This window comes from Watersipora subatra, chromosome 4 (assembly GCF_963576615.1).
Source record: "Watersipora subatra chromosome 4, tzWatSuba1.1, whole genome shotgun sequence".
Taxonomy (NCBI): domain Eukaryota; kingdom Metazoa; phylum Bryozoa; class Gymnolaemata; order Cheilostomatida; family Watersiporidae; genus Watersipora; species Watersipora subatra.
The window spans coordinates 41455686-41475796 of NC_088711.1; the positions used below are offsets into that span (position 1 = coordinate 41455686).

At 35.3% G+C, this 20111-nt stretch overlaps 1 protein-coding gene across 2 annotated transcripts in view; it reads right to left on the bottom strand.

Moving 5' to 3' along the window:
• LOC137393587 (protein zyg-11 homolog B-like) overlaps positions 1-17251 on the bottom strand; it is a 36617-nt gene extending 19366 nt beyond the window's left edge. The window contains exons 1-7 of one of the 2 annotated variants that reach the window (XM_068080211.1): positions 17170-17251; positions 16719-16866; positions 16125-16142; positions 15245-15445; positions 14055-14338; positions 9078-9212; positions 1073-1291 (exon numbers count right to left, since the gene is read on the bottom strand). In XM_068080211.1, coding sequence (XP_067936312.1) covers positions 1073-1291; positions 9078-9212; positions 14055-14338; positions 15245-15445; positions 16125-16142; positions 16719-16856 — 995 coding nt within the window. In that variant the 5' untranslated portion in view covers positions 16857-16866; positions 17170-17251. The remainder of the gene's footprint in view (positions 1-1072; positions 1292-9077; positions 9213-14054; positions 14339-15244; positions 15446-16124; positions 16143-16718; positions 16867-17169) is intronic. The other variant, XM_068080212.1, reaches the window with a different exon arrangement.
• Between the last annotated feature and the right edge of the window lie 2860 nt (positions 17252-20111).

The following is a 20111-nucleotide window of genomic DNA, read 5'->3' on the forward strand; positions in this document are numbered from 1 at the left end:
TTTTACGTAATACGAACAGGAAAATACATGTAAATTGCTTAATCCGCTCAAAGAACTTTTCAGATTCACTCCTTTGGCCATAAGAAAAGAAAAAAACTACATGTAGACTTAACTAGTTAATTTGTTGGCTGTATTGTAACTGTAATGTTATTAGTTTGCATCGACAGCTTGTCTCCTTTTTCTGATCAGTTTCACTGGTTTTATAGACTATGATTGTGGTAATTTTACAATAAGTTGATGGAGAACGCACATATTCGACATCCATTTACAACGATTTGTTCATTTTTTCTAGACAGCAAAGTTTATTCCGGAAAGTAAAACTAATAACAAATATTTTATACATCTACAATAAAGCAAAACAAAAATATGTTACTATAAAAAGAGCAGCGTCTACCTGGTCGTCGTCTATCTGTATCCAGGGGTCAAGGTTAGGATAAAAGATAACTTTTGGCGATGCTCCGAAATCATGACATTCAGATTGGTAGACCGACGCTGTAACACCTGCACCAATCTATGACCAATTTATTAACAATCGCGCAGCTACCTATTCTCTGTTTTGTCGACACATCTGGCGATCTATCACGACGAACTAAAATGCCAAGGACGTTGTATATATAATAGATATAACGCTATACGTACGATCTTTTTTTGCACAAGTGTGAGATATGCTACCATTCAAATCGCATTTGCCCCTACTTGACATTTTAGTTATATGGAATTTGTTACATGGTATGAAGCAAAAACTTAGCATAATTTTTTTATGGTATCTGAAATTTACATTATAGGAGATATATGTTGTAGGAGCATCTACGGTATTTGTTACTTAGTGATCATGGGTAATGAAGTACAACAATAAAAAAAACACCATTTTCCATCATTATCTCCTGTTTCTAAGCAATTTTGTCATATTATGGGAACTGATTAACATGTATTCTGTTATTTTATATAGGAAATATTGCTTTGAGAAATGAGAAAATTGCCAAGTGCGCTCAGTCCTAGAACGCATAAGGCTTTTATGTCAAGTATTGCCCAAAGACCTCACATAAAATAAGAAATGAAAGCTGCTGCTTACCTGATAAGGCCTGTATTTAGTAAACTCCAGCCAGATATATCGAGAGATGTTAGTGCTTTAAATGTATCAACTGATGGTTTGAGCAGCAGGGACATATCGAGAAGGGCGCTGCCGCCATGCAAGATCGCATCAAACTGCTGGTCGGTAAAGCGGGATACATCCAAATGCTGTAGTTCATGAAGGTCAATGTTTAGCACCTTCAGGTTGGAATTCGGCAGCCTGTCAAAAAGATAGAATCTATTGAATGGAGAACAGCTATTTGGGTACAACTATATACATTTATACTTTGGGTACAACTATATACATGTATACTTGAGTATGCAGTTCGAGCCTAAACATTGAGATTTATTTGCCCCTGTAAAATATTTTGTCAAAATAAAATTGCCAGCCTTGATAAAATGCTAGTACTAGCAACCAGTTGATAAAATATTGTTATCAAAGAGGTTTATCATCTTCAAAATGCTACTGATAAGCTTATTACAATTCAGCTCCATTGAAAAAAGATGTAAATATAACAGAGATAAAGCAACTATCTTTGGGAAGCACTCTTTGTGTCCCAAGTACATCCATTATTTCCTTCTCCAAAACACAGAGCTATAGATTATAGTGCAGTTTTGATACCAAACATTGATGAGCAACTTAAACATTTAACAGTCTGGCATACAAACGATAATACCGCAAAACTTCTTTTTGAACGCCATGGTGCTCTATATTTCAACGTTCTTTTAGAGTAGCGCTTTATTAGAAGTGATGTTCAAATAGAGGGTGGTGTTGTATTTTTGCAAATATGTATGTAGCTCGTAAGAATTTTGAGAAAAATAAATTTAACACTTTTACGGCGAAACGAATGTTGCTTACCTATATTTTGCACTCTCCTTCGGGCAAGCGACATTAACCTTTTTGGATGCAATAAATCTACTATAACTTACCTCTAATTTGTCGTAGATATTTAAATAAATACTCATTAGGAAGCTGAGTATTATCTCTACCAGTTGATATATATTGCTTGCACTTAACTTACGATGATCTTGTAGCCTGTGTTGCCAATTTGTTGAAGCTTTAAATTTGTTGATTTTATTCTACATTTGAAGACATATTTTTATTTCATAACTATATCTAAGAAAGTTGCAATAAAGCTCATTGCACTTATTGATATGTTTGGCAGTTTGCAGCCAAAACTGGCTTTTCATGTGCAATAGACGGGGAGTTATGAGCGCCGATCCATCGTAAGCCGAGTTTATATAACAGTACTGATGCTATCAAATAATATGCTATAAATCTGAAAATTTATAAGTTTTATAATAATAATAATCTATCAAATGCTACAAAAATATATTTCAGAACAAGTGACATAAGCAAAACCTACATATTATACATGCAAAAACAAAAAATGTTCGATGCAAAAACATTTGCATCAATTGCTTGGCCAGTTGTTTGTTGTGATTGCTGCTTTTGTTTGGAACAATTTAATCTTCTGGCTGTTCTATACCAACCACAGTATTATTCTGCACTGCTGAACTAGTCGATATTAGCATCCAAACAATTTTTTTAGCAGAGCAAAACTTGAAAATTTTAAATACTTTTCATGAAAATAATGATAAACTTTTAGCCACATGCGCGCTTAGCACATCATTTAGCCTCCAATTCCAATTGTTTCATATACGTCAACGTATCAAGACCGCGTTAAACAAGGAACTACTATTAGTTGGATACAGTTATTAATTATTTCTATGGCATCGCTTTCAAAGTTTTAATGAAAAATCATAAAGCTTTGGAGTTAGAAAATGAACTTCGTTACAAACGGCAACAATGAAATAATTAGTTGTTATTGATGTAACCGAGTCATTATTAGTACCATTTTGTGGACAATCGTTTACTGATCACTTTCTATATGGGTTCATAAAGATCAAAGAATGTGAAAGTGGCACTCAAATAGAGGTGGCGTTCAATTAAAGGGTGGCACTTTAATTTTTAACCCTTCTCTTATAGTGGCGCTCTAATTTTCAACCCTAATCCTACAGTGGCGCTCAAATAGAGGTGGCGTTCAAATAGAGGTGGCGTTCAAATAAAGGTGGCACTCACAGAGAAGTTCTATGGTATAACTTATGTTTAGGGTTTGGTCTAGAGACAATATACAATGTACATACTGCTTGCAAAACAGTATACAGTCTATAGCATGTCTACAGGCAACATGCCAGGTATATAACACTCACATTTGCATACAGTATGTCTACCTCCTACGGATGTACCTACCTACTTACCAGTATGTCTACCTACCAATGTACAGTGTATAAACTGCGTACAGATAACAGAGTGCATATTCTGTCTACAGACAGAATTGGTGCAGCTGTTCATTTTGTCTACACTGTGTATACCACCTACAGACAATATACAGAGTATAAACTGTCCACAAATAACATACACTGTATATTCTGTCTGCACACAATATACATGTGTATACCACCTACAGACAATGTACAGAGTATAAACTGTCCACAGATAACATACACCGTTTATTCTGTTTACAGACAATATATACATTACAAACAGCCGAATTCAACACTATCAGTAGATTATTTCAAGGGATAGCAGTTCTACTTCCACAAGAGGTGGAAATACTGAAGTGAATTTAAATGCTTGGAGAGACTTTTGGTCTAGACTAGTGAATGCCCGGCAATGTCCGAGTAATAAACTACCAAATGAATTTGAGTAACTTAAGCTAGTCTAAATCGTTACTACAATAAAAGCCATGTTTGAAGCGAGCTTAATAATTATTACGTTACGCAATCAGGATATTCAAGTGTGCTAGTAATAAGCAATAGCATTTTCTCAAGTGCTTTAAGCGCATGTATTGTAACCGATGTAATGAGTATGCCACCAATTAGTCCATGGTATCGCAATGTCCCTGCTTGGCCAGTGATTCAGCATGCCTGTCTAAGACCTGGAGGTTCCAAGTTCAAATCAGCGCGAAACGGATTTTTCGTTCCTAAATTGTAATCGCTACAACTGGACACACAAACGAACAATGGCCAACAGACAAACACTGAGATATATAGATATAAGATTATCATGTCATAGTAATCAGAGGAAATTGACACAATGCCATATGCATAGTACTGTATACAGCTTTGATGAATTGAATATTGGTTGCTCATCTTTCATAATATCCTAGGTCAATTATAATGAAATGTTTAAATATTCAAATATTTAAATTTAAACTTCAATAGTTAAGTTTAACTAAGGCTAACTGTTTGCTTGTAGAGCTATGCTGAACATAACATATACTGAATAAGTATAAGATGAAAGATTCTACCATGTGTATGTCTGCTGAAAATTTAATGTTTCCTGTTCAATATATATATATATATATATTATATATATATCTTACTATATTCATATATATATATATATATATATATATATATATATATATATAAAAGTTATATTGATACACATTAGTAAAAAGAGTGCTCAATGTTTAGAGTAAAAACAGAGCTGATATAAAACTATGTGTACTAAAAAAACTACAAGTTTAATTAAAACATTTTATTACTTAAAGTTTCGTGCGGTAGGCTTGCACTCTTCAGATAAAATGTCAAAGAAAATATTCTACTAGCAGTAAAGCTGTATAAGCGCTAAAAGCTAGAGTCTTAAGTGACACTGTTTCTTAGCAGAAACTTATTGGCATGACGGCAACTGGATAAAATTTCGTTGCGCTTATTCAAGGTGGCTAATTGAGGCTTGCATATTATATAATACTTCTCCCATATACAGAGCTCGCATCTCTTAGTGATAGGGCTATAAGGTCTAGCAGTTTTTAAGATTGACCATTTGATGTTGTAGTCCAATCCGCTATCCTTTAGTCGCCATATATATTTGCTTAGCTCAGTGGCATTCCTTTTTGATGTATGGTTGAATGAAGCCTTATGGTTGGTGTATCTAGTTTTGAAAGTATTTTGAGTCAAGCCGACATATGTCTCCTCTGTTCCGTTGTTGGTGGTGACTGTTGCTTGGTAAACAGCGTTCTCTGTTAGGCACTTGCCATCCATAGGGCAGCTGGCTCTATTTCTACAGTTACATGTCCTTGAGTTATCACCACGAGTAGGCAATAACAAAGCTTTATTGTGAGCGTTGATATGGCTTTTAATATTAGACATGCACCTGTAGCTAAGTTTGATAGTGTTGGCATTAAATACTTTATGCAGTTTATGACCGGGTGGAAATTCTGTTCTTAAGATGTTCAGAAACTGCTTTCCTATGTTGGAGGCAACATTCATACTATATGGCGGGTTATACCATATTATATTCCGTTTTCGCTTTAGAGCCAGCTGCCAGCTGCCCTATGGATGGCAAGTGCCTAACAGAGAACGCTGTTTACCAAGCAACAGTCACCACCAACAACGGAACAGAGGAGACATATGTCGGCTTGACTCAAAATACTTTCAAAACTAGATACACCAACCATAAGGCTTCATTCAACCATACATCAAAAAGGAATGCCACTGAGCTAAGCAAATATATATGGCGACTAAAGGATAGCGGATTGGACTACAACATCAAATGGTCAATCTTAAAAACTGCTAGACCTTATAGCCCTATCACTAAGAGATGCGAGCTCTGTATATGGGAGAAGTATTATATAATATGCAAGCCTCAATTAGCCACCTTGAATAAGCGCAACGAAATTTTATCCAGTTGCCGTCATGCCAATAAGTTTCTGCTAAGAAACAGTGTCACTTAAGACTCTAGCTTTTAGCGCTTATACAGCTTTACTGCTAGTAGAATATTTTCTTTGACATTTTATCTGAAGAGTGCAAGCCTACCGCACGAAACTTTAAGTAATAAAATGTTTTAATTAAACTTGTAGTTTTTTTAGTACACATAGTTTTATATATATATATATATATATATATATATATATATATATATATATATATATATATATATATATATATGAATATAGTAAGATAAGCCCGTCTGCTGAGCTGTTACAACAACAAAAACAGGAGAACAGATGAATATAGATATAAAAGCCAGAATGCATGCAGACATAAATAATCAAGATCAAGCTAAGGAGAGATCCAGTATGCTTGAACACATGCTAAATTGGTATGAGACGGGAAATTCCAGCTTATACTTTTCCAAGGAAATGCTGACTACACTCAAGCATGACCTAAGAATATCATGCTAGTAATCTCATTAAAGCCTGGTTTCCATATGACGTGCAATGATCGTGCGCGGCCCAGTGATCGTGCGCGGCCCAGTGATCGTGCGCAATGCATTTCTTGGGCCGCGATGCAGTGTTTCCATACCGCGCGTAGGCGCCATGCTTGCATTGGACAGGGTGGATAATTTCCTTACTTTTTCATATGAGAGACATATTTCTTCGGAAAAACAGCCCTCCGTTGCGAAATTGCGCTGTCATATGAAAACCAGGTTTACTCTTTCGTACGGGAGACCGATTTCTCTGGAGCCACAGCCCTCCGTTTGAATTGTGGGATAGGTTGAAAAGGTCTAGCGATGTATTGTGGGATACATCATCGCACGCACCCGTCGCAAGGATCCATTCTGTTGGATCATTGCGATCAGCGTACGCAGGTCGCACGATCGTCGTGCGCTGACGTTTCCATATCACAGCTGGCCTACGCATGACGTCGTGCGCCTTGTTGGGTGCCTTGCGCTGTCATATGGAAACCAGGCTTAAGAAACCTATGAAGCACGCAGTGTAACGGACTATTGACCACAGAACAGGGTGTCAAGTCTGGCCATCTTCAGACTTTGACAAGCTCAAAATCAAACAAAGTAATGGAGCCACTCGTACTTACAAAGGCCTGTCAACATTTATAGCCATGTTACTGCACATAATTATGGGCCCACATTGCACCTTAATTTTCTATAATCTTATTATGTCATGACTTAGTGTGAAATCAAACAAACAAACATTAGACAAAACTTCATGTTTTGTTTGTAGTCAAAACATGAGCAAAGTGCATTTAGTTAGTCACTAGTAGAGCAGTTGGGGGGCCACCTCAAGCTATTGCTATTTTATTTATAACAGTACACTGAAATATATCTTTTCGTGACACTGAAATATTATATCTTTTCGTGACACTGAAATATATCTTTTCGTGACACTGAAATATATCTTTTCGTGACACTGAAATATATCTTTTTGTGACACTGAAATATATCTTTTCGTGACACTGAAATATTATATCTTTTTGTGACATTGAAATATTATCTTTTCGTGTACAATATATTAGCTAGAGATAAGGATTACATTATAATGCATATGTACGCAGCATTGTACAGCACTCACACTATTTAGAAACAATACACTGACTGCGGAAAATAAACCATACAGTCAGCAAATAATTTGCTATGTATTTACTGCCTAGACACAATTTTACAGTGTACATACTGTTTACAGAACTGTAAATAGTGTATAACACGTCTACAGGTAATATACCAGACATATACCACTTACTCGCCCGTACAATATACAGAGTATAAACTGTCCACAGATAACATACAGTGTATATACTGCATAAAGGTAACGTAAGCTGTGTATACCACCTTCAAACAATATACAAAGTATAAACTGTCCACAGATAAAATCTAGTGTATATACCTACTGCCTACAGATAGCATACACTGTGTACCACCTCCGGCCAATATACAGAGAACAAACTGTCCACGGATAAGATACAGTGTACATTTTGCCTGCAGACAATATACATTTTAGTGTCTATAGTGTCTAAAGATTATGAGCTGTGGATTTATTTTCTCTATTTGACTTGTGATAAAAACAGGTCATAAATTCCATTTGTAGTTGCTGGTCAATTCAGAGAAAGACAGTGATGAATGATTGGCTACATACATGTGTCTCCTACTGTGAATAAGAACAGAATGGTCTCTACTGGACTAATGGATGTGGCTAGTAACGTCAAAGATGACAACAGCTAAGTTGACAAAGAAGGAAACATTCTAATAAATTCAAGAACTTGTACCCGTATGCTTCCAGATGGCCTTAAACAAGAATGACTAGTACTTGAAAATCCCATGCCTGAGACGTGTGTACATTGTACACCGCAATGAAAAGCAGCCTCTTGCTTAGCCAAATGCAGCTAGCAGTTGGCTCACTACTACGAAAAAAACAATATTGCTTTTGAGTCTAAAACCCAGTCCTATGGGTGACTCAGATAATTGTCATTCATAGGAATGTTGGAAAATTACATGACTGGCCACTTGGTAGAATGGGAGTGTTTGTTTAATGGCATAAAAATTCCTTCTTGTGTATGTCATTGGAATGTCATGTGAAAATTCAGCGTTTCCTATTCAATATATATGAAAAGCGTAAGGTAAACCCGTCTGCCGAACTGTTGAAACGACGCAAATCTGGATCAAAGATGAACACAGATATAAAGACCTGAATGCATGCAGACAAATGATGTCCGATGATAATTTAATGTCTCCTATTCAATATATATATATAAATATATATATATACATACATATATATATATATATATATATATATATATGAAAAGCTTAAAATAAGTCCGTCTGCTGAACTGTAAAACAATGCAAATCTGGATCACAGATGAACACAGAAATAAAAACCTGAAGGCATGCAGACATAAATAATCAAGAGACGGTGAAGAGAGCAAAGCCCATACATATATGTAAGGATCACAAGCTACGCACAAACACGGGCAAGAGAAGATGAAAAGAGCAAAGCCCATACATATATGTAAGGATCACAAGCTACGCATAAACACGGGCAAGAGAAGATGAAGAGAGCCAAGTCCCTACATATATGTAAGGATCACAAGCTACGCATAAACACGGGCAAAAGAAGATGAAAAGAGCAAAGCCCATACATATATGTAAGGATCACAAGCTATGCATAAACACGGGGTGAAGCGGACGTGAAATGCAGGAATCCAAAAAACTATAAAGAAGTAATGTAGAGAATGAAGGAGTCGCCCGTATGTAATATTACCTGCAGATGTTGCATATGGTGAGTCTCTGTAAACTATGAGCCAGTAGTCCAACTGGTGCAATGTCTGTGATAGGATTCTCTGATATGTCCAGCATTGTTACGGTTGGGGAGAGGTTTTGACACAAGGCTTTCAATCTATGATCACATACAAAACATGTACATGTATATGAGGAAGCACCAAAAATACCAAGGCATGGATTAATTAAGCATTGCTTTATTCGATGGAACACATTCAGGCAGATCATGGCCAACTTATTCTCTCATTACCATGTACATATACAATGTTACTAACCACTACAACCTCAGCAATAAATTTAGATCAGTGTTTCTTAACCTTTTTCAGTGTATTTCCCACTTTGACAAACTACACTTCGAGATTTCCCCCTCTCTAGCAGCCGAAAATTGTGGTATTTTTGTCACTCTCAGATTGCAAGAGGAGGCTTTTCAGGATAGCATTTTGCCATAGAGTCAAAATGAATCAATTATTAATTGAACTGTGGTAGAAATCATATTTTATGGATAGTTTGTCATGATATACTTTTTATTTATGGAAAAATAATGTTCAAGATAAACACAACAATAGAGTAATTTAATTATAATAAAAACAGCACAGTACAAAGTTAGCAGTCGTGATCTTAGTGGGCCCTCTGCTGCTGTTTATTTTTTACTAGCTCTGGTATGTGTGGTGTATGCTTGTGTGATGCCTCAGTAGTATGGTAGTGATGCATAGCTGATGCAATGCAGATTAATTATCCAATAAGCTGCTTGATACATCACGAGGCTTGGTTTCCGTATTAATACACTTGTACCCACAATAAAAGCATGTATCTGCATCATGTATGTGGTGAAAATACAGTACAACAGCTATATCCTTGAAATGTGCGTAATCAATATTCTCAATCTGAAGCTTGAGAATTTCTCACCGGTTAAGAACCCCTGATTTAGATATTCTACTTCAAAAAAAGTAATGGCATGCTTCTGTCATGTAGTGACAATGCTTAGTAGTGCTCTCATGTTCTCTAGTAGAGAAACACACCGCCGGTATTAGTTTTTTATAAGCTACCTTGGATGGTCCTAACACTTATCAGGGGCAGATTTACTGTGGTGCATATGGTGCAAATGCACCACCCAAAATATAGCAAAAAAAATGAAAAAACAGATTTAAAATCCATCAAGAATTGCGTGAATTACATTTCATTTCACTGAAAACTTGCTTTGGGAGGAAATGAACAAAAAAGGCCTAGTAGGCTCGTTATAACGATCAAGTTTTAATAACCTTGACCTGAATTTGTTTAGCTTATAAACAAATGAGGGTGGTCCCAATAGACATCTCCAATGGAGCCACAACTCTTTTGAAAGAAGTTCTACAAGCAATTTTAAAAGCATAATGTCTCAGAAGAAAGGCCAAAAGCCAACTTTGGATAATTCCTTTCAACAATAAAACAACAATTCTAAAAAGTATGCCCTCCTATGTCTGTTTTATAAGAGCACCATTGTGTAGCTAATGCTACAAAACATGTTTTATTTTTTCACTTATAATTATATTACAAATTTTGCACCATACACTTTTTTCCTAGATCCGCCCCTGCTTATCAAGGGATTCTTCTGGAACTGTCATATTAAGGGATGTGTTTTGCAACACGTCTAGTCTGACAGAGCCAGCTAGCCCTTTCACTTGCCCAATGTGCGAAGGACAGAGGTGGATCTTTAACGTGCCCACAATGTCAGTGCAGTACACGAGGCCTCCAAGTTATGGTCTAGATCCGAAAGACCCAGCAATTTAGGGTTGAAAGCTTGCTGAGTGCTTTTGTCAGATCGGCATTAAGCAGGACTTGAACACCAACCCCATGGTTGACCCCATGTATGCTGTGGGCGTCGATCATAATACGCACTCTACAGATACTTGAAGCATATAGTATTGTGTAATTGTACCCGACAGAAAAAAGAATTTGATGAGCAATATTTATTAGTTTTTATATCACAATTAAATCTCGACTTACAATCGTCCCAACATACAAATCTTTTGTCATATGACGTAGAATTTGAGCTAACATTTGTCTTGACATACAAAGTAATTTTCAATATTTGAAACCTGAAATCTTTCAAAACATAACATTTCAAGTAGAAGTAACAAGGCTAGTGAAATTGAAACTGAAACATAAAAAATAAAATTCTATATATTAAGGCAATTCAAACTATATTTCGTGCGAGTTGGAGAATTAATGCCATGGAAGTGAAGTGTTTCACTAAGTCAACCGAGTCTACAGATTGTCAAGTTACACTTCTAAAGTAACAATAAAAACCTTCTTTTACTGAATATTACTGATTATGTCGTCTTTACATATAATTTATGTTTGTACATGTAATCTTCAACATAGTTTTATATAATATTTGTCGTACTTTTACACATAATCACATGAAGTATTTATCAATGTTTTTTTCCTCTGGAACAAATTCAAAACAATATTCAATTCTCTTACAAATATTTGCTACAAAATATGACGGTTTCAACATACGAACTAAAAATAGAAATAGATTAACCTCATATATTGCGACTTAAACACAAGTGGTGAATCTGCAGTGACTTTTATCAGATAATAAAATAATCTTTGACTAATGAATTATTTCCTACGTTGTAACCGATGTTCTGGTTTTTGGCGTGCAACTAAACAACTTTTAGTTTTCTATAGCTACTTTTATAGGTGTGACAGCGGCCAAGTCAGTGAATTGTTTAAATGAAATTTACTTTCAAATTATTACATGACACACAACTCTGCTTCAACTTTGAGTCATTTCTTCGCTAGAAAACCCTTTAAAAAGTTATCATGTATGGTAGTCAACACCCCCATTGCCTCATATCCGATATGTTTATAGAAGTATGTTTAGAAGGATGTAGTATGTTTTAGAAGGATGCTTATGTAGTATTAATGGAGCTTCATAATACAGAAATTTAATTGTTTGGAGGCAATTTTGAAGGTAGATATTTGAAAATCGCCAATATTTAAAGAGATATTGCTAATCGTATGAACAATATAATCGTGTAGTGACGATTTATCTCATACCTTAGAATTTTCAGAGTGAGCCAAACTGGAACTAAAACAAAAGGACCTTATAGTCTTATAATAAGCTCATTCCATTGCCCTCTACATACACAGGCATTCATGTAATAAATGTTTCTAATTATCATGAACACAAAACAGTTTCTTTTTAAGGCAAAAGATACAAATAAATATTAACAAAAATTGACAAGGTTTTTTTACACAATATCACTTGATATATTGCTAATCAAATATAAATAGACGAATTGCGATATATCACGATTCGACATCGCAGACTTGCAAATTCGACATTGCAAATGCCGAGTCGTTTGGTGATTGTTGACAGTCGCAAAGCTCTAAGTATTACAGACTGTTACCAGTAATCATAATGCGGAGAGGGGGAAGCTCTCTAATTCATTCTAGTCGTGTATTACTGAATTCTTCAAGATAATTGTACTTTGTATAATAGTTACGTATACATTTATTAAATTTATTAGGGCATTTGCTCCTAAAACATGTGTGAATAATGCACAAACTAAAATTTTGTAGTTACAATATCCAGCTTTAAGGTCTAAATAACGATAGCAGTGATCAACATGAACATAATGGACTTCCATTATCTTCCAAAAGTTCCAATGCCATGCTCATGTGCAGGCACATGAGCATGGCATTTGAACTTTTTGTCATTGCATCAGACAAATAAACCATCCAGGATTTTCCATAAAATTGCTCAATAACGATTTGATTAATATCTGAGTGGATGGATATGGGAAAAACATTCAATTCACTTGATATTGGTGGTGTTCTGACAAACACGTAAGTAAACAAGTTGGTGTTTATCGTTAGATAAATAGACACTGAAGAACAGAAATGACAAAGCGCATTCCTATTATAAAACAGTGGAAACTTTTTAGACGGAAAACACGCATAATTGACCAAATCAAGTTGACATGTTTAACTGTTTCACATCAAAATGTCTGATAAATTTTCATAGTCAGCAAAGCAGACATGGTAAACATTCGTGAACCACAAATACTTGTGCTTAAAATCAACTATTTTGATTTATCCATTCAAGTGATAATTACATCAGCTAAAAGGTAGTGGCTTACAAGTATGATGCTCACGGTGACTTGGCCAAGCCTCGAGCTAACAAGGTTGAAGTACAGAATCACACAAGATATTTCAGAGCTGCATTAGACAAAAGGTACCATGTTTTCGCGCATACAGCGCACTTAGAAACCAAAAGCTTTTTAAAAAGTCAACTGTACACCGTTTAGTACGGTGTACAGTTGAGACAGTATGGACTGAGTTGCAAAATCTGTTGTGTGCCTTTGGTAAGTACGCTATGGTCACTTCTCTAGAGACTATTTCCCACTAAAACAATCAAAACTCCTGCCAAGTATACAGCAGTTGTGTGCTATTTACTCGTTTAAGAAACGCCCTAAAATGGCATCGATAAAGCGACTTGCTTATGAGGCTTCATTAAATTTGCAGGCAGCGGCAGGCGGGTTACACCACCATACTGGGGTGGCCAGTAGATGCACGGGCTAAGATAAAGCCAGTCTCTATCGTTAGACATTTTAAGAAGGCCGACATCAACGTTGAAGAATGACGAGGAAGATAATGATGAGGAACCAGGAATGTTGGACAGTGAAATAGCTCAGCTGTTCAATTCGGATACTGGAGACGAAAACTTAGAGGATTTTGTGGAAGAAGAGTAATTATTTTATCCAATAAAGTTGACTCAGTTCACTGTTTAGTCTTTGTTGTTGTATTATATGCATTATCACATTAATACGTATGTTTTAAAATGCGTCTTATAATATGGTACATTTTATATATTGGTTAAGTACAGAAATAGACCACGGACTTGCGACTGCGCACTATGATACGGTGCGGAAAAGACGGTAGTGTAAAAAAGCAATGTCACGTAACCTACCCATGGTCCCTGAGGTCAATGTTAACAAGAGAAAGGCTGACAAGGTTGGTGAAGGCTACAGCAAGGTCAGCCATAGCTGAGATATGCACACTGTGTCGCATCTTCTCGTCTCCTTGTTCTGTGAAGTTGAGACTGGTAAGACTGAGTACTCGAAGAGATTTCTCCGTTCGCTGATTGAAAACGGTGTTAGAAATGATTTTGTCTAGCCTAGCCTCTATGTTTCTTAGCCTTAGCTCACTGAGAGTATGCCTATGCAGCACTTGCAGACCTTTCAGAGTAACAGGCTAAAACGATAGTACACAGAAAATGTGAATTTTTTGTGTGAATGTTGGTATGAAATCAAAAATAGACAAGCTTCATTGTATTGATCTGTAGATGACTCAAAAATACAAAACACAAGAGGAAATGCCAAATACCACATACATTTTAAATACCAAATACCACATATATTTTAAAAAGGGACAAATCAATAAACATAATACAAAAAAAGAGAAACTCACTCCTACACTACGCTGTACCTGGCAGTCTGTTAAGGCTACTAGACTAGGAACACTGCCCACACACACAAATCAGTTAAGGGATTTGTTGACACCGGAAGGTCACTGTGATGCACACCTTTGGCAAAGATTCAACAACTGTACACTATATGTACATTGTTGCTAGTGAACCAGCTTTAGCTAGCAGGCATGATTAAGTTTACAGAAATTTCTAGGATACAAGTTTACTCAAAAGCTAAAGAGTCAGTGGAACTTTTCTGTTCCTTGCACTCGCACAGCGGGTATTATATCAAAGTACTTTTTCTTTCGTTACGATATCTTCACCAGCTTTCACAAACACACATTGGGCAAAGAGGTATCCTTCCTACTTCAATATTTATAATGTTATCCATGGACACCAGCTATTCATTAAATAAGTAACCCATGCATCAGCTGAATGGTTTCAACTTTCAACCAGGAAAGTAACAAAGGGTATGTGATATCAAATAGTTTTCTCTAGGCTTATGATTGGCTGTAGATTGGTCCTGTCTAATGTAGCAGGCATCACAGCAGCAATAGGTCAACTTATCTCGCGTGAAACAGTGAGGATTACACAAATTGACAGTTCTGATTGAAAATTTTTCTAAAATCTTAGTATTGACTCCTTTCAAAAAGGCTGTTAGCAGTGAACACCACTTTTCCGGCCTGACTCACCGCATGCATGATATCGACCGTCTCCAAATGCATCTGCTCATTAAATATTTGAAAATTCTCATCATCAAGCAGACGATGTTTGACGAGTGTACTGAGAAGCTCTTCAGATATGGAAGGTGGGAGATTAACTTTGTGCATTGGCAATTGCAAGCCTATAAAATCATCTACTTCAGCTAGTTCTCCATCAGCGCTGCATATTACCTGAATTAAAGCAAAAGGCAATGCATAATCTATCGTCCAAACAACATGATGTTGCTTTTAGTAAAAGTTAAATAAAAAACCGACTTGATACAAAAAAAACAAATTTAGGAAGAGGAAAGGCTACCCTACTATTTTTGGATAATAGAGTAAAGTCTGCTGATATTATCTCAGAAAGTTTTAAATACCAGCAAGATAAATATAATATAGCTATGATCATTCAATGAGAGTCTAAAAGGAGATGGTGTTATTCATTAGCCAAAACCAGAGCTGTAGGCAATAAGGGTAAAAAGTACACAAACAGTGAGGAACAAGGAACAAACAAGGATAGTCAGTGACTCATACTGACAGAAGGAATGTAGAGGAACTTTACTGTCAACTACTGCGGCTTATAACCTCAGAGGTGAGCTATTTAAGTCAGGAAGGAGGGACACAGTACAGCTGTTTCTCATATTATACGTTTGTACAGTGCAAAGAGAGTCAACTAGTAACGTAAGCAAGTTGTCACAGATGACAGTGAGAATATGAGACTTCACAAAAGATACTAATGCAGGTTTAATACACTACTGTTTCTAATTGGTTTTAGTATCTTACTCAAAGAGTCAGTTCTAGCGTTCATATACTAAACACTGAATATCCACAACCATGGTGAGATAGGTAAGTGGCCATGTAGGAAACTTACATCTGATAGCTTCCAGACCTATCAACAAATGGTAGGCTGTACATTTTCTGTGTATACTGGTAAAAATATTTATAACATGAATTATTTTGACTTGCAACAAGTTGAAATAGCATTTGATAACTCCAGAAACCCATTTCAACAGGAGACACCTTGCAAGTTGAAATTTGTTACTATTGTTATTTAATAATATTTAATAACAATATTTAATAGACATCTATACATTGTGTGTGATGAAAATGGAGCAACTCTATATGTGCTCGTAAATGCACAATTTATTATCTTAAATACTCCAAATGCAAGTATGTTGTGTTTGCTGGTGCCTCAGCTTTAGCCTATAGTCATCAATACTAGTCAATTTTCTACCTAACTATCAGCCTGATTGTTCTCTTGTTCTCTTACAGTAAAGGCTAATGGATTCTAGTTTACCTTGCATAGACGCAGTCATGACACAAAAGGATCTTATCTCCTTACTGCTTAGGTAACTAACTACTCATATAGGCCTACCTACTAGCATATGTGCCTTCTCTAGTTTAAAAAATTCAATAGCAACCGTTTGTTAGTAAAGCTATGAATCGAATGTCCTGCTTTATTCACCTTTTCACATATTTGTTTGCTGTGGACACAGATGGCATCTACGCAAAGCTTCTGAAGTGAACGAGGTTCCATCCATGCATGAGATTTATCATTTGGCTCAGTCTCAAACTGGGGCCCACATGAGCCAACACGTTGCATCTTTCACCTCCTGTAAGTGCATTTCTTTCGTTTAATCTACTGATCAGAACAATACTATTGCAGTCACCTGAAGGATTGCAGGTTTCCTGCTAACTCTCTCATAGATATAACATAATTGGAGTGTCATTGGGACAGAATGACATTCACAATGACATCAACTTCAGCACAAGAACAGTTTAGCACTTGCAGACCAATGTGATTTTAATCATGTTCAATAGCTATCAATTAGACCCACAATTCCTTAAAACAGATGTACTTCAACTAGAGAATTGAACATTAATAATTACATTAGAGTATAAAAAATAACACCCACCACTGTTTTTAGATCTCTACAGAAGATGGTACATTTGCACTGATTTTATACAGATGATTTCATGATCTCCGCACGCCTGCAAAAAATGTATGTACATATAAATTTTATAAGCGGGTATTTTTGTAAGTGTAAATGCAAGACAATTGTTAGCATCTAAATAATAATAATACAACTAATATTTTTGGCTATGCTTGAAAGTTATGGTTCAATTTAGTTCATCAGAGTGACTTAATGTACAATATTATATGAGCCTTCATCGGAATAATGTAGAACAATTGAAAACTGAAAGGCGCATTTCATAGAGTACTCAGTCGATTAGTAACTGAAAGTTTCTTCCTTTATCACATATGTTATTCAAACTTGTGTTTATTAGTCATTACAAGTCTTTGCGCTCTCTGTTGTAACTCGGAGATAGTAACGTCTTAAAAAATCAGAAGGAAGAGTAAAGCCAGTCTCATAAATTGAACACCATTTTGTTTGTTAACTCCAAAATGGTTAACAAATAAAATGGTTAACCATTTCGTTACTAATATTCAACATAAGGTGTTGAGTATTAGTAACTGTTCATGATGTTATTTGAATTGATTGTATACTACTTATATTTACCTTTCTTAGGCATTCTAATAATAATCATTACAAGAAACGTTTACAAATAAAAAAACTTGATAAAATGAAAAATCAACTTAAATTACTGAAAGTAACTAAATTGTTGCCAAGTGATATATAACAACTAAATTTTTTGTTTCTTATGAATATTGGAATAGTGTCACATGTCTGTAATTTAAACAACTAGATTTCATCAAGTATTCCACACTTCTAGTGTTGCAAGGATTTTCAGTTAAATCTTGCTGTAAAGAATACCTCAACCATATTTGATGGTGTCAACAGGCTTCTATGAAAAATAAAAAAATGAACAGTCTAAATTTGATTAGTAGCACTCCAGCACATTGAAATGACATTGACAATTCCGCCTTCCACCGAGTTCATTGACAACTTGCTTTATTGACGACTTGTTTTATTGACGACTTGTTATATTGACGACTAGGTATATTGACGACTTGGTTTATTGACAACTTGGTTTATTGACAACTTGCTTTATTGAGCTAATTTTTTGCTCAATGCAGAGTTGAAACTGTTATTGAGGTATTGAAAGCGTATTGATGTAATCTTGCTGTAATTGACTAGATTAACTAAGCGAGTCTTGGGAGAAAATGATGTTTTGGCAAAATGAGGGTTTGCTATGTACTAAAAAACATATCACGAGTGTTAATAGATAAAGCAGGCATACAACAATACATTGACATTAGCCACTAGTTTTTAATCTTTAAATAATCAATGTTTTTAATTAATCAAAAAATATGGGGAACTATGAATACTTGAGCCCCCAAAAGTTATATTTTTAATAGAAGATAAACAAGCAGTGCAGGTATACAAAACAAAATTGAACTGAATAACTATAGGCAAATGTCTGCTTTACCACAACTTTCAGAACTCTATGCTAAGTCAGTCCATTGACTTTAGATGCTGTCCAGAGCATCCGTTACAGGTCATATAGCTTAGCCAGATTGATAGAAAAAAACAGTGTATCAATATTAAAGAATATCATGGACATTATAACCAATTATTTGTCAATCACTACTAATATGACGCAAACATACACTAAGGGTGATAAATACAATACATATCTAACACAAGGTGTTATAAAAACTCAATACATGTATGACAAAAAAACATTAGCTGTTCTCAATGTGTAGTTACAAATTTTACTCAAGAACTTGGGACCATTTGGCTAAAACGATTAACCAGTTTAGCTGGGTAATTTCTGTCCATCTCTACACAACACCCTTTTAAAGTTTAGCAATGCCTAATTTCAGTTTATCTGATAAAGGGCCTACCAGGTAATGGCATGAAATATTTACTTTTCACTGAAATCCCCTTTTACTTATGGTAAACTGATGTCTTGGTGATATTACAAATTAGTCTTCTTGTTACAATTACAATTAACCCTTTTGCAGGTGATAAGACATTAATGTCGTTTTGCGATAGTGATTCTAGTGGGTAGTGCGACATTAATGTCGATATCGTATGCACTATGTATTAAGACTTACTATTGGTCTGCGTTCATTTTTCTATTCAATTAAATACTTTCTAAAGTAAAAGAACACACGTGAGGACTTGAATAACTACATTTTAGACATGTATCTTTTTATTTCAACTTGTTTTGGGCGATCGCTATCAAACGCCTTTTCTATGTCTTTTTTACTCAGTAAGATACTAAGCCTTTTACCCCGAATTGATTTTTATGCTTTTATGTGAACAAAAAAACTTGCTATTGGTCTGTGTTCGTTTTTCTATCCAATTAAATATTTTCTAAAGTAAAAGAACACATGTGAGGAGTTGAATAACTACATTTTAGACATGTATCTTTTTATTTCAACTTGTTTTGGACGATCGTTATCAAACGCCTCTTCTATGTTTTTTTACTCAGTAAGATACTAAGCCTTTTACCCCGAATTGATTTTTATGCTTTTATGTGAACAAAAAAACTTGCTATTGGTCTGTGTTCGTTTTTCTATCCAATTAAATATTTTCTAAAGTAAAAGAACACATGTGAGGAGTTGAATAACTACATTTTAGACATGTATCTTTTTATTTCAACTTGTTTTGGACGATCGTTATCAAACGCCTTTTCTATGTTTTTTTACTCAGTAAGATACTAAGCCTTTTACCCCGAATTGATTTTTATGCTTTTATGTGAACAAAAAAACTTGCTATTGGTCTGTGTTCGTTTTTCTATCCAATTAAATATTTTCTAAAGTAAAAGAACACATGTGAGGAGTTGAATAACTACATTTTAGACATGTATCTTTTTATTTCAACTTGTTTTGGACGATCGTTATCAAACGCCTTTTCTATGTTTTTTTTACTCAGTAAGATACTAA